Raw genomic sequence first — 13,720 nt, 5'->3', positions numbered from 1 at the left:
GTAGCATCAGCCATGAAAAGTGGAATGTATAGAGGCGCGATATGCTACAGACACATCTACCAGTAAGGAATATCATGTCCACTATATGTACTGATTCTCATTCCCTGACTACAGCAAGTGTATACTTGGCAGAAAAGGTTCAGACTTCAGTCTCAATATTTGAGCTACTCGACTGCCGTGGTTGCTCTAAAGGCCGCAGAAGGGTAGAAGGTTATACGAGAGATAGTAGTACTCATTTTGATGTAGAATGTTCGTGTGTATATAGCTCGCTCAGTGTCTTCATTTTATTCCTGCCTGAACATCATAGCAATACTAGTATCCAGAATAGTCCCTGTCAATGATATAGAAAATACTCCTGAATGTGTTAATCCCCCATGTCGAAAGAATTAAACCGTCGCTCATCCACTCTAGTTAAATGTGATGAAGATGCAGGTTTACGATATAGATGTCTCCGTCTTTGGAAGAATAATATCATTGAAAGTGAGAAAAGACAGTTACTCGAACAATAAACGGCATACAGCCTCATCATATGAAGATATTTCCTAATTCGGCAGATTTGGTCGGAACCTCCGTCTTGTCCAAATAGTTCAGATCAAGCGATCTCAACCTGAGTGATTCCCCGCATCTTCATACCACAATACTGTAAGGAGCCACCTGCAGGGTCGACGGGCTCTAAGTCCGAGTCTACAGTGTCAACAGTGAGGATCCAGCCATACCTAGATCTCTCACCGAAGCACAGCCGTACCCGGACGACCAGATGCGCTAGAGTACCTTCGGGATTTAGGTTGCAAGAGCCGAGAATTCAGGCGGTAGCACCATGTCAATGCCAAAGGCACCCCTGAAGGATCTCGAATCCGGAGCTTGTGTTTGGCTGCTAAAGTTCACCAAGGTTAATTAGAAAGCTACCCCTCTCGTATCGACTATTCCCATCCTGATCACCTGAAACAGGTCGATTGAGCTTCATTTCCGGACACTGCTGTTGCCACTGCGGGGTTACTATGCACATACTCCCTGGCTAGGTCCCTACAGAGTGCTATGGACGCTGGTTTCAGTTTCACGGAGGTCGTTCCTCGTGGTTGGGGTCACTGCACGAGATAACTGATGTCTGGTATATTGAGCAGGAAACAGGCCGATTGAGGGAAAAACTGTGTGTGGAAGGACAATATTTACTCCGTGGTCAGCAGACTAACTGTACAAGCAATATAGAGGACACCCTATGTTCTACTCCGCGATGTTGGCGCTTAGGCTACTGGCAGTCAGTTAGCGGGGTGTGCACTGCGGAGTAAGTGGTTGCAGGATCAGGAGAAATAGCAGGTCAGATGAGTCCGGGCTCAATCTAACTATTCGAACGCTAAAGCAGGTCAATTGGACTTGTTGCTGACCACTCACGAAGACTGAGATCTTTCCGGATTGGTTGATGAAACATTCATATACAGTGCGGGCATTATCGGAGTATTGGACACTGGACAACGGTGACTGGTTATGACAATATCATCAAATGCGAGGTCTATACCTATGGTCAGATGACGGATATAGATTAATAGAGAGAAATATGGCAGATTCAGAAGCATGTGGTATAGGTATCCTAAGGCCAAGGAAGTGACCGGAGCTCCCAATTAGGAAATACAAGGGCTATTAGCGTTCTTGATTTGGGCAGAAATCATTCGGATCACAGGAGGAAAATACTTAGCGACTTCCAAGTTAGAGAAGAATTAATACCTGGTCACGATATGATTGCAGGATCTGTGGCATAGCGCAGTTAATTAATTAAAAAAGGATCAGCCGCCCAAATGCCGAGGAGGAACGAGGATGGCCTGCAGTCAGCGTCACATCAAGCGATACTGCATCGGACCTGACCGCCGCTTTCAAGGAGCTTAGAGCACTAGTCCGGGATTACTCCTGATCATCCAGACACGTCAATTGATGGTAAAGACACGCACTAAATCCCTGGTATCTATTTTGGCACGTCGCCTGTTTATAATGTACCCATACTACAGACTCGATTCTCTCTATGGGTTCCCTCCATCAAGCTAATAATGGCATTACCGAATTGAGCGACTTTTCTACATCCTAGAACCATGCTAATCGAAAGGCTAACACTCATGTCTTCTGTACAATACAACATCCTCGCTGGCCCCCATGACTGACCTTCGTGCACCTACCCTTCCCCTGACTTGACACAGGGCATCTCGCTATATGTCTAATCATGATGTCTCGTTTCTATTTCAATTTCAGAGAGGTAGATTGATGATCAGATCAGAAGCGTGAGGACGAATCGAATAGTATTAAACGCAGAGGGTTAGAAGATTGTAGGGGAAGGCATAATCAAAGGTGCTTAGTACAGATCGAGTCTCAACATGTGATGTAACCTTTATGTGTTCTCAACTATGGATTATGCTGGTGAACAGCATCTAGTGCCCAGGTCTAATGCATGCTGCGGGCCGCGTCTGGGAGCAGCTGTTGATATTGATCTTCGGTAGAGCTATACACGTCTGAACGAGCAGCGTAATATCTCATAGTGCGACGCTAAAACTGTGGAACAGTTCCAGAGTAAACAAATCCATGGACAGCAAGGCCGGAAGATTCTAGCTAGAGGGAAAGAGCCCCTGAAGTTGTTGGAATGGCCGGGAAGTAGGTCCTTTACAAATTATGCCAATCCGAGCGACTAGCTGTTATACTGTCGTCCGATTAGTTTGACGACAAGATTATTGTTCCATGCAATCTCCACACCTAATGCGAGCATTACTTGGACATGGTTTATTGCCTGAGAGAGGAGCTTGTGGTAACGAAGAAAGGGGTGCATCAAAACAGAGAGCGTCATTCTTTCATAGCATACTTGTATAGGGTAGTTTGAGGGTTGATTGCACTAAAAGCTCGTATAAAATACTAGTATCAGTAGCCAGATCCTCTGGTCATTCAGTTGTAGGGGGCTTTGCTTAACCATTGAGTATAAGACAGGGAAGACCAGAGAATTACCGGTATGCGACTATGGAATACAGGTCACTTGAGGGAATCGTCCAGCGTGGCTACGTAGTTTACTCAAATGATTAGTTCAGGAGAAATGGATTGATCTAGTGCTTGATAGATGCTTTGGCGCCGGGGTTACTTTCTGATGGCTCAGGACACGCACCGAGCACGCATGTCCACGATCGTTAGTTGATGCTTGTCCGAAAAGCGGCGGCCTAACGGGCCGAATTTGGAAAGAAACCCCCTAAGATTCTGCAGAAATGTAATACGGGGTAGTAAGGAGTAAAGGGTATAGCTAGTGTTGTCTACTAAGATGGTGCATAACCGCTGACTGACGGCTATTTAGCCGATTTCTGATCGGTCAAGGCACTGCGCCGACTAGCTCCTAGTCGAGGTACCGGAGGCTAAAGGCATCAATCACAGCTCATCTCGTTTGCGCTAATTGACTGAACTCTGTAATTTCTTCACATCTTCACGCGGGGAATCAACTCTTCCCCATGGGGCGATACAACGGCATGCGGTCCGCAAAGCCGTCGACGACGATGTTGAGCTGCTTGGGCATCTTGGATCATTTCAACACATTCTCAGGCTCATAGATATAAAAGCAGGTCTATCTCTCTGGACATGAGTCTTCATTCTCCTCCTCATCACTCCCTAACCAGTCAATCCAGTCAATCCTTGGACAAACATCACCATGCTGGCCTCCACCTTCTCCTACCGCATGTACAAGACCGCGCTCATCCTGGCCGCCCTTCTGGGCTCTGGTCAGGCTCAGCAGGTCGGTACTTCCCAGGCGGAAGTGCATCCGTCCATGACCTGGCAGAGCTGCACTGCTGGCGGCAGCTGCACCACCAACAACGGCAAGGTAGTCATCGACGCTAACTGGCGTTGGGTGCACAAAGTAGGCGACTACACCAACTGCTACACCGGCAACACCTGGGACAAGACTCTCTGCCCTGACGATGCAACCTGCGCATCCAACTGCGCCCTTGAGGGTGCCAACTACCAGTCCACCTATGGTGCGACTACCAGCGGCGACTCCCTCCGCCTCAACTTCGTCACCACCAGCCAGCAGAAGAACATTGGCTCGCGTCTGTACATGATGAAGGACGACACCACCTACGAGATGTTTAAGCTGCTGAACCAGGAGTTCACCTTTGATGTCGATGTCTCCAACCTCCCCTGCGGTCTCAACGGCGCTCTGTACTTTGTCGCCATGGACGCCGACGGTGGCATGTCCAAGTACCCAACCAACAAGGCTGGTGCCAAGTACGGTACTGGTTACTGTGACTCTCAGTGCCCTCGCGACCTCAAGTTCATCAACGGTCAGGCCAACGTTGAAGGATGGCAGCCCTCCTCCAACGATGCCAATGCGGGTACCGGCAACCACGGTTCCTGCTGCGCGGAGATGGATATCTGGGAGGCCAACAGCATCTCCACGGCCTTCACTCCTCACCCTTGCGACACTCCCGGCCAGGTGATGTGCACCGGTGATGCCTGCGGTGGCACCTACAGCTCCGACCGCTACGGCGGCACCTGCGACCCCGACGGATGTGATTTCAACTCCTTCCGCCAGGGCAACAAGACCTTCTACGGCCCTGGCATGACCGTCGACACCAAGAGCAAGTTCACCGTCGTCACCCAGTTCATCACCGACGATGGCACCGCCAGCGGCACCCTCAAGGAGATCAAGCGCTTCTACGTGCAGAACGGCAAGGTGATCCCCAACTCGGAGTCGACCTGGTCCGGCGTCGGCGGCAACTCCATCACCAACGACTACTGCACCGCCCAGAAGAGCCTGTTCAAGGACCAGAACGTCTTCGCCAAGCACGGCGGCATGGAGGGCATGGGCGCTGCGCTCGCCCAGGGCATGGTCCTCGTCATGTCCCTGTGGGATGATCACGCGGCCAACATGCTCTGGCTCGACAGCAACTACCCGACCACTGCCTCTTCCTCCACTCCCGGTGTCGCCCGTGGTACCTGCGACATCTCCTCTGGCGTCCCTGCGGATGTCGAGGCTAACCACCCCGACGCCTCCGTCGTCTACTCCAACATCAAGGTCGGCCCCATCGGCTCGACCTTCAACAGCGGTGGCTCGAACCCCGGCGGTGGAACCACCACCACCGCGAAGCCTACGACGACCACTACCACCGCCGGTAGCCCTGGCGGCACCGGAGTCGCTCAGCACTATGGCCAGTGCGGCGGAAATGGATGGCAGGGCCCTACTACCTGTGCCAGTCCTTATACTTGCCAGAAGCTGAATGACTTTTACTCTCAGTGCCTGTAGATAGTGGCCTCCTCAGCCGAGAGCTGGATGACGTTGACGGCTTGAAGGAAAATGTTTTACTATTTAGTTGCTAGCTTGAATTGAATTGAATGCAATATTTTACCTCCATTGGTCTTCTTTGTATTCCCTTTCATAGGCGGAGACATCGTACTGCATCCTTAATACGAACTGTCTGCATCAATCTATATTCCACCCAGCTGATTGGACAAAACCTGAAGAACTCACCCTTTAAACAAACTAATGCAAGTCTCGGCCCTGACTAGACTAACCTGCTTGATTTAGCCTGTGAGGAGTCATCTGCTGCAAGGCATCCTGTTATCCCCTGCGCCTGCATATCCTTTTCTCCGGGGTCACTTGCCGGTTTCTGGGGTGCAGGTGACATTGACATGCAGGGATCCCTTAAGAGACAAGTACATTAGGTCATGGAAATTATTCAAGCGAGATATTACACTAATTCAGAATTCAGGCAAATCAAGCTAATTTCCACAAGCCAGAAGTCGCGGTCAACCACCCCCGCAGATTGGTTTGCGTCGTATTGTATATGGGAATATTAGCCTAATAATAATACCGGAATTGTTGATTTGCATGTGCAGTGCAGGTAGTCGACTAATGTAATTTACTTTTCAATCTGCTCATTGATATACCCAAAAGAATATTGCCTTCTAGTACGCAATTGATCACGAAGTCCCCTGGCCCTCACTTACTGGTGCCTAGCGATCCGGAATAGGCCGGATCATCCCTGACAATCAGTCTATGCTTAACAGCAGACTACTGGCGGAGCAGACTACCTGCAGAAAGTCGGGGTATGGTAGTACCCGTTCAGTCACTTCGTACGTGGCTGTATCTGGCTCCTGCAGAACAGGTCGTCGCCACCTGCAGGGTAGACGCCATGCAATCTATTCCCGGAGATTACACCCTCAAGTACCGTGACGAATCGGTTAGGCAGCCCTCCCTGGCTCCGTTCCGGTTTGGGATGGTATATCCCTGCAGACATGCAGGCATGCAGAAAGTGTCGGGGTGCGGTCCGAGGGGCCGTCGTGATGTCTTGTTGTTCGGAAGTGATGAGTATATATACCTTGATTGAAAACTGTACTTGCCTTCAGTGTATAGCTGGTAAGTATACGCTGGATACAAGTACAAGATGAAGGCTTCGACTATTATCTGTGCACTTCTCCCCCTTGCTTTGGCGGTGCCGAATGCGAGGCGGGCTTCTGGGTTTGTTTGTATGTTTCCCTTTCTTCTCTTCATCGCAGAAGCTGACGGTGAGATAGGGTTTGGAAGTAACGAGTCTGGCGCCGAGTTTGGAGAGACCAAGCTCCCGGGCGTGCTGGGGACGGATTATATCTGGCCCGATGCGTCGACTATCAAGACTCTGCATGATGCCGGGATGAACATCTTCCGTGTTGCGTTCCGGATGGAGAGGCTCATCCCGGATAAGATGACGGGGACTCCAGATGCGACGTACATGAATGATCTCAAGGCGGTTGGTCTGCTGATCTGGGTGTTGAGGCGTCGCTGACGAGGATAGACTGTCAATGCGATTACGAGTCTGGGGGCGTATGCGGTGATTGATCCCCATAACTATGGAAGATAGTGAGTTTGTTGCTGCCTTGCTTCTGATGTGAGACAGTGCTGACGGCACAGCTACGGGAACATCATCTCGTCGACTGACGACTTTGCTGCGTTCTGGAAGACCGTGGCTGCCCAGTTTGCGTCCAATGACCATGTCATTTTTGACACCAGTATGTTTCCATCAGTTTTGAAATGAAGGACAAGCTGACGGAACAGACAATGAGTACCATGATATGGACCAGACGCTCGTTCTCAACCTCAACCAGGCTGCCATCAACGCCATCCGTGCTGCAGGCGCCACCTCGCAGTACATTTTTGTCGAGGGCAACTCGTGGTCCGGCGCGTGGACCTGGACCAACGTCAACGACAACCTCAAGGCCCTCACCGACCCTCAGGATAAGATCGTCTACGAGATGCACCAGTATCTCGACTCAGACGGGTCCGGCACGTCGGCCACCTGCGTGAGCTCCACCATCGGCCAGGAGCGCGTGCAGTCCGCCACACAGTGGTTGAAGACCAATGGTAAGAAAGGTATCATAGGCGAGTTCGCTGGAGGCCCCAACAGCGTGTGCCAGTCCGCTGTCACAGGCATGCTTGACTACTTGTCTGCCAACTCGGATGTGTGGATGGGCGCAGCATGGTGGGCCGCTGGTCCCTGGTGGGCAGATTATATGTTCAGCATGGAGCCGCCGTCTGGCACTGGCTATCAGAACTATCTCTCGTTGTTGAAGCCGTATTTCGTCGGTGGTTCGGGTGGTAACCCTCCAACGACCACCACGACAACTACCAGCAAGCCTACTACGACCACTACCACGGCTGGGAACCCTGGCGGCACCGGAGTCGCACAGCACTGGGGCCAGTGTGGTGGAATTGGATGGAAGGGTCCGACTGCCTGCGCCACGCCATATACCTGCCAGAAGCTGAACGACTACTACTCTCAATGCCTGTAGTTCCATAGCACATAGCATATCTCACAAAATTGAATGACTTGGATTGCCGTGTAATGCTTCAAGCAACCAACTCCTCCACACTCTTCATCTCCCTCCCGTTATTCTCCCCCACATCCAACGCAACCAACACCCGACTCACACAGTTATACGCCGCCACCCCCGTCGTCAACTCGACAATCTCCCTCTCATTCAGCCCAGCCCTCCGTAAGTCCTCAAACGTCTCCTCCTCAACCCTCACCCGCAGCGTCATCTCATCCGTATACCGCACCACCGCCCTCTGCACCTCACTCAGCACACTCCGCCCCAGCGCCTCCTTGCCGGCATCCGTAATCGTCGCCTCGACCTCGCGCACCGCCCGCAGCTCGTCGGCCGTCACCCCGTCCTTCAGCGCAAGCGGCGCGTGCGCGTTCCACTCGTACACGGCGCTGTTGAGGACCGCTACGCGGCAGACGGAGAGCTCGAGGAGCGCACCGGGGAGGATTGTGCGGGTCCGGATGGCGCCGAGGAAGCTGTTCCAGCCGTCGGCGACTGGGGGGGAGTGTAGCAGGGAGAGATCGAGGGGGATGAGTGGGCGGGGGTGTCTGCGGGCGGCGATGCGGGCGTAGATTTCGGTGGTGGAGGGGTCGGCGTCTGCAGGCGGGGTGGAGGGGGCGTATGGGAGGCGCATGGTGCAGTGTGATCTTTTTGAATATGGTGGAATGTGTATCGAGTTGAATGCTGAATGTGTTGTTGAGATGAATTATGAATATATGATTATATCTGGTGGAATTGAGTTTAGCCGCGGGTATTGATTCTTCCTCGATCTGCACTGCCGTCATGGAATGCCGTTCCCCGCATTATGAAGTATGGAGAGAAATATCATCTCAATGTAGTTCACATTTATGAATTATGTTACTTTGATATTCAATTGGTCTTACCTCTGTCAACATGAAGCATCACTTGGTGATAGGCACGTGGACTCCGCCAGGTCGGCTGTACACCGTCGCATTCGACGACGAGGCCTTGACTTTGGAGTTGGTCAAGAAGACAGAGATTCCAGAGGATGAGCCAATCTCATGGTTGACTATTTCTGTATGTATCCAACCTCTTCAACTGACATTCACTAATGTTGTCCAGCATGACAAGAAAACCCTCTACGGAGCTGCCATGAAAAAATGGAACAGCTTCGCCATCAACAGCCCAACAGACATTGTACACCAAGTCGCCCATCCTCTTGCTGGTCACCGTATGCACGTATCCATCTCTGCGCTGTCTGACTGATGCTGATATGAGCTACCAGCTCTGGCCTCCAGTAGCGAAAGCAACACCCGCGCCATCTTCGTCCTGGCCGCGCACAAACCCCCTTATAACGTCTACGGCGCGCCCTTTTACAACTACGCGGGCTATGGCAATGTCTTCTCCGTCGACCCCTCCGACGGCCGTCTGGTCAAGAATGTCCAGAACTACGAGTACCAGGACAACACAGGCATCCACGGCATGGTCTTCGATCCCACAGAAACCTACCTCTACTCGGCCGATCTGCAGGCCAACAAGATCTGGACCCATCGCAAGGACGCTCAGACTGGCGAGCTGACCCTCGTCGACTGTCTTGAGGCCCCATCGCCAGATGACCACCCCCGTTGGGTCGATATCCACCCCAGCGGCAAGTATCTGTACGCACTGATGGAGGCGGGCAACCGGCTGGCGGTGTATGTGATTGACGAGAAGCGCAACGTCCCTGTCTTCACTCACATCACCTACCCATTGCTCCCTGCGGGTAAGTGTCATGACCAGCTGTCCGTCAATCCATACTGATGATCACTACAGGCGTCCCTCCCACAAACAAATACCGCGGTGATGTCTGCTTCACCACGCACAGCGGCGAGTACCTGTTTGCGACTACCCGCGGAACCTACGGCCGCCCCTGGACCGGATATATCACAGCCTTTAAGCTGGGTCCTAATGGTAACGTTGAACGACAGCTGTTCATCCACCCCACGTCCAACAGCGGTGGTCACTCCAATGCAGTCAGCCCTTGTGACTTTAGCGATGAGTGGTTGGCGCTGTGCGACGACCAGGACGGGTTCGTGGAGATATATCGCTTCAAGGATGAGACGCTGGCCCGGGTAGCTAGGCTGGATATTCCGGAAAAAGGATTCGGGATGAATGCAGTTTGGTATGATTAATGAGATATAGAATTCAATAGAGAGGATTATTCAAATAGTAAAGATCTAACGTGCTGTGTCTCTTCAACAATGTAATGGTTGTGATGCTACGACAGTCACGTGGTTGGGTCGACTTATCCCTTTTCTCCTCGTCAGAAGAACCGAATCTTCGTCTACTCATCATCCCATCCATCAAAAACCGAGAATGATGCAAATTCACTCATTTTCATTTTATTAAGATGAATGAGGACAGTATTTGATAAGATGGCATGAGATGACTAACAGCGGCATTGCCAGACATCGGGTCTCCGGTCGGCAGTCGAGATCGGCGTCGAGTGCGTTCCGAGGGGTCTGGGGTAGACGGCGCCTGTGTTGTGAGTCTCATTCCTACCAAATAAATGTCCTTGATCTTATTCACTTGTCTTGCTTTGCTCTTCATCATACAATTACTCATTGATTGTTGATTATTTACAGAACATGATGGCGACCCCCGGCCTACTCTACGTCACAATGCAACCCCGCCCGTCTCTCCCCACGGCCCAATTCCACGACTGGTACAACACAGAACACGGTCCGTTGCGTCTACGCTTGCCCTTTGTCACCAATGGCTTCAGATACAGAGCCACCGATGGCCTCGAGCCGGAATGGGTTGCTCTGTACGATATTACTGACATGGTGGAGCTGACCCGCGAGACGTACCTGGCGCTGCGAGGCGACGGCATCAAGACCCCACGCGAGAAGACCACCATGGCTCAAATTGCCGTCGATCGCCGACTCTACGACCTGCTGGACGATCAGAAAGCCCCCGACTACCGTCCTCTCGAGGATGAAACCGACGCCGCCTCCGCGGGCTCCGTGCTCATTGCCGTGTCCGTTGTCGTCCCCGCGGACCAAGAAGACGAGCTCAACCGCTGGTACCGCGAGGAGCACTTTGGCATGCTCTCCCGCGTGCCTGGCTGGCGTCGCTCTCGCCGCTTCGTCACAGCAGCCATCGACCCCAACGCCCCTCGCGAGTTCCTTTCATTGTACGAGTACGCCGCAAAGAACGGACTCGAGGGCCCCGAGCACAATGCTGCGAAGAACACCCCCTGGAGCAAGCGGATCAGCGAGATTGCCATCAGCAAGAAGCGCCGGGTCTACGAGTGGGCTTACACCTTTGGACCAGCCCCGCGCGAGCTCGCCTCCCTTGCCTCCAAGGAGGTCGTCGGGCCCTGGCACTCCAATGACAACCGCACGCGGACGTATCCCTCCCCCGCGCGTCCTGCAGTGGAGTCATACGTGACAACCAAAGACGGAGTCTCACTCCCTTACCGGCTGGAGGGCAGCACGGACCCCACCGCCCCGGTCATTGTCCTGAGCAACTCCATCCTGGTCGACTGGAGCATCTGGGACGGTTTTGTTGATGCCTTCCTATCCAACCCCGAAATCCAAAACTACCGGATCCTACGCTACCTCACACGCGGCCGCCTCCGCGACTGCGGCGAGACACCCATCACCATCGACGTCCTGGCCTCGGACATCATCGCGCTGCTGGACGCGCTCCGCATCCCGCAGGCCACGCTCATCGGGGTCAGCCTCGGCGGCGTAACGGTGCTGAACACGGCGCTGCTGCACCCCGCGCGCGTGACGCGGTTCATCGCCTGCGACACCAACAGCTCCGCGCCGGAATCGAACCGCAAGGCGTGGACGGACCGGCACGCAATGGCCGCCAGCGAAGGGGCCGTGTCGCCTGACACGCAGGAACCCATTATTGGGGAAAAGCTGGCGGAGGCGACCACGCGGCGGTGGTTCGTGCCCGAGACGTACGAGACGCAGCCGGAGGTCGCGGCGCGGGTCAAGGAGGTGGTGCGCGCCAACAGCCTGGAGGGATTCCACAAGGGCATGCAGGCGCTGTGTGCGTACGATGTGCGGGAGCGGATGGCGGATGCGCGCGTGCCGGGACTGTTTGTGGCTGGCGAGGGCGACGGCGTGCTGCCGCAGACGATGCAGAAGATGGCGAGTGACCTCAACGGGGGAGCGGAGCTGAAGATCATCCCCCAGGCGGGTCATCTGCCGATGGTGGAGCAGCCACAGGCTTTTACAGAGGTGGTCAATAGTTTCTTGCATCAGTAGCTTGCTTGCTTGCTTGCATATTATGTCTATAGCATCTGAGGCTGAATTAATTAATGACAAATGAACTTCATCATAGCATTACTATACATGTTCTCTCACGCTGGCCGACTTGGCCTCGGAGGTCTGCGTCACCTCGAACGTGCGGTGGATGCCCGACAGTCCCATGTCTCCGCCGTCTGCCACCGGCCGCTCGGAATTCAACCGCTCCTCGCTGCTGTTCTCGCTTGACCCCCTCCACGGACTATCCGGCGCATGCACAGTCGTCACAGTCGTGGCTAGTTTATCCGGGCGGAACCGACCCCCGGCATCCGTATCTAACGATCCCAGCGGCACGGGACGATCGCGACTAGGCCCGAGGCGGCGCGAGGACGACTGCCCGGGCATCGGGGACATGTAATCGTCGGTGGTGCTGGAGCCGCGCAGCATGCGAAGCAGCGGACGCAGGGTCGCTAGACTACCGGCGGAAATACCCAGACCGACTTCGATGTTGGACCAGAGCGCGATATCGACGGTGGCATCTACACAGCCACCAGTTAGCAGAGCGCTATCCGATAGGACGATGAGAAACTTACAGAGGAAGTCTGGATCCGCAAAAGTGCCAACCCAGGGGATACGGATGATCACGGCCGAGGAGGCACTACATCATGGTCAGTTTGCTGTCGCAGGAGGTAGGGCTGTCAACCGGGGTGATGATGGACATACATGCAAGCCATACTCAAAATCCCAATAACCGCAATCTTGGTCTGCCGGCGCATGTGCAGCTTGCGCACCATGAAGATAGGCAGAATACCCACGGTGAAATCACACAATGCCGCAAACGCGCTGTAGACGTAGGTCATGGCGATGACGATGTGGATGTCGATGCAAGAGCCCGGGATGGACGGGTCGAGCGCGGTGCGGGTCCAGAAGTACTCGATGGGCTTGCACTGCAGCAGCATGATGAGCATAAACGCCAAACCGGCGATGGCTGTGAGTGCGATGACGCAGTAGAGGATCCAGATGTGGAGGCGTTTGACGGTGATGCGGCGCAGGAAGATGCAGACGGAGACTTTGCAGCCGACTGAGGCCCAGCAGTAGGCGATTTCGCAGAGCCACCAGTACTTTTTTCCATTAGTTGTGTCGATAGGATGGATATGAGGAAGGGCGAGAGAAATACCTCCATGGCTGTGACGCGCTGATGGGCCGTCAGATCAGCGAATCTCCTGCCCGTGCCGTAGCGGGCTCCCCCGATCATACATGCGGAGAACATGAGGTACCATAGCTATGTCAGGTCAGTCTTTGAAAGACCAGTCAGAGGGTAGAAGGACGGAATACCATGGCAATGACCATGGCGCCATCATCCCAGCCAAACGCCTTGACGACAAATAATCGGACATAGCATCGCAGGATCACGGTTACCGAGGCTATGGCCATGAAGACGGCCGCAACGACCTTGACCTCGAGACTGCGGTCATCTTTGCTCGTAGTGCTCATGCTGGCTTAAGCATGTTGATATTATTGCAATGGAGATGAGATGAGACAAGTGGAGGGGGGGAATCCATCCATTCATATATACTGAGTCAAGGGCCACTCCAACTGTCCCACCAGCACCACCACCGAGGAAAACAGAATAGGAGAATCGCTCTCCTATTCTGGAACTTTTAACCCTGATCGGGGCATCCTAGCGTCCCAGAAAGTTTTAGTAACTT

General features: G+C 53.5%; 6 protein-coding genes across 6 annotated transcripts; 4 read left to right on the top strand and 2 right to left on the bottom strand.

Annotated features, from left to right (window-relative positions):
- Nucleotides 1-3,661: 3,661 nt before the first annotated feature.
- On the top strand, nt 3,662-5,254 carry cbhB (putative 1,4-beta-D-glucan-cellobiohydrolyase; the record flags this gene model as incomplete). The annotated part of the gene is made up of 1 exon (XM_001258277.1): nt 3,662-5,254. The coding sequence occupies one exon, from the start codon at nt 3,662-3,664 to the stop codon at nt 5,252-5,254; it is 1,593 nt and encodes a 530-aa protein (XP_001258278.1).
- Nucleotides 5,255-6,395: 1,141 nt separating this feature from the next.
- On the top strand, nt 6,396-7,776 carry egl2 (putative endoglucanase; the record flags this gene model as incomplete). Its single annotated transcript, XM_001258276.1, has 4 exons — nt 6,396-6,737; nt 6,783-6,847; nt 6,899-6,996; nt 7,043-7,776. The coding sequence occupies 4 exons, from the start codon at nt 6,396-6,398 to the stop codon at nt 7,774-7,776; spliced, it is 1,239 nt and encodes a 412-aa protein (XP_001258277.1).
- A 58-nt stretch (nt 7,777-7,834) lies between these two features.
- Nucleotides 7,835-8,443, bottom strand: NFIA_057280 (carboxymuconolactone decarboxylase family protein; the record flags this gene model as incomplete). The annotated part of the gene is made up of 1 exon (XM_001258275.1): nt 7,835-8,443. The coding sequence occupies one exon, from the start codon at nt 8,441-8,443 to the stop codon at nt 7,835-7,837; it is 609 nt and encodes a 202-aa protein (XP_001258276.1).
- Nucleotides 8,444-8,703: 260 nt separating this feature from the next.
- Nucleotides 8,704-9,941, top strand: NFIA_057270 (lactonase family protein; the record flags this gene model as incomplete). Its single annotated transcript, XM_001258274.1, has 4 exons — nt 8,704-8,847; nt 8,893-9,001; nt 9,056-9,532; nt 9,583-9,941. The coding sequence occupies 4 exons, from the start codon at nt 8,704-8,706 to the stop codon at nt 9,939-9,941; spliced, it is 1,089 nt and encodes a 362-aa protein (XP_001258275.1).
- Nucleotides 9,942-10,400: 459 nt separating this feature from the next.
- Nucleotides 10,401-12,032, top strand: NFIA_057260 (putative alpha/beta hydrolase; the record flags this gene model as incomplete). Its single annotated transcript, XM_001258273.1, has 1 exon — nt 10,401-12,032. One exon carries the CDS (start codon nt 10,401-10,403, stop codon nt 12,030-12,032), a length of 1,632 nt encoding a protein of 543 aa, XP_001258274.1.
- An 81-nt stretch (nt 12,033-12,113) lies between these two features.
- On the bottom strand, nt 12,114-13,505 carry NFIA_057250 (putative integral membrane protein; the record flags this gene model as incomplete). The annotated part of the gene is made up of 5 exons (XM_001258272.1): nt 12,114-12,550; nt 12,605-12,669; nt 12,735-13,132; nt 13,189-13,293; nt 13,347-13,505. The coding sequence occupies 5 exons, from the start codon at nt 13,503-13,505 to the stop codon at nt 12,114-12,116; spliced, it is 1,164 nt and encodes a 387-aa protein (XP_001258273.1).
- Between the last annotated feature and the right edge of the window lie 215 nt (nt 13,506-13,720).

Source organism: Aspergillus fischeri, genomic scaffold (genome assembly GCF_000149645.3).
Source record: "Aspergillus fischeri NRRL 181 1099437636266 genomic scaffold, whole genome shotgun sequence".
NCBI classification, from domain to species: Eukaryota; Fungi; Ascomycota; class Eurotiomycetes; order Eurotiales; family Aspergillaceae; genus Aspergillus; species Aspergillus fischeri.
Note: the sequence above shows the minus strand (reverse complement) of the source record. Positions and strands in the feature narration are given on the sequence as shown.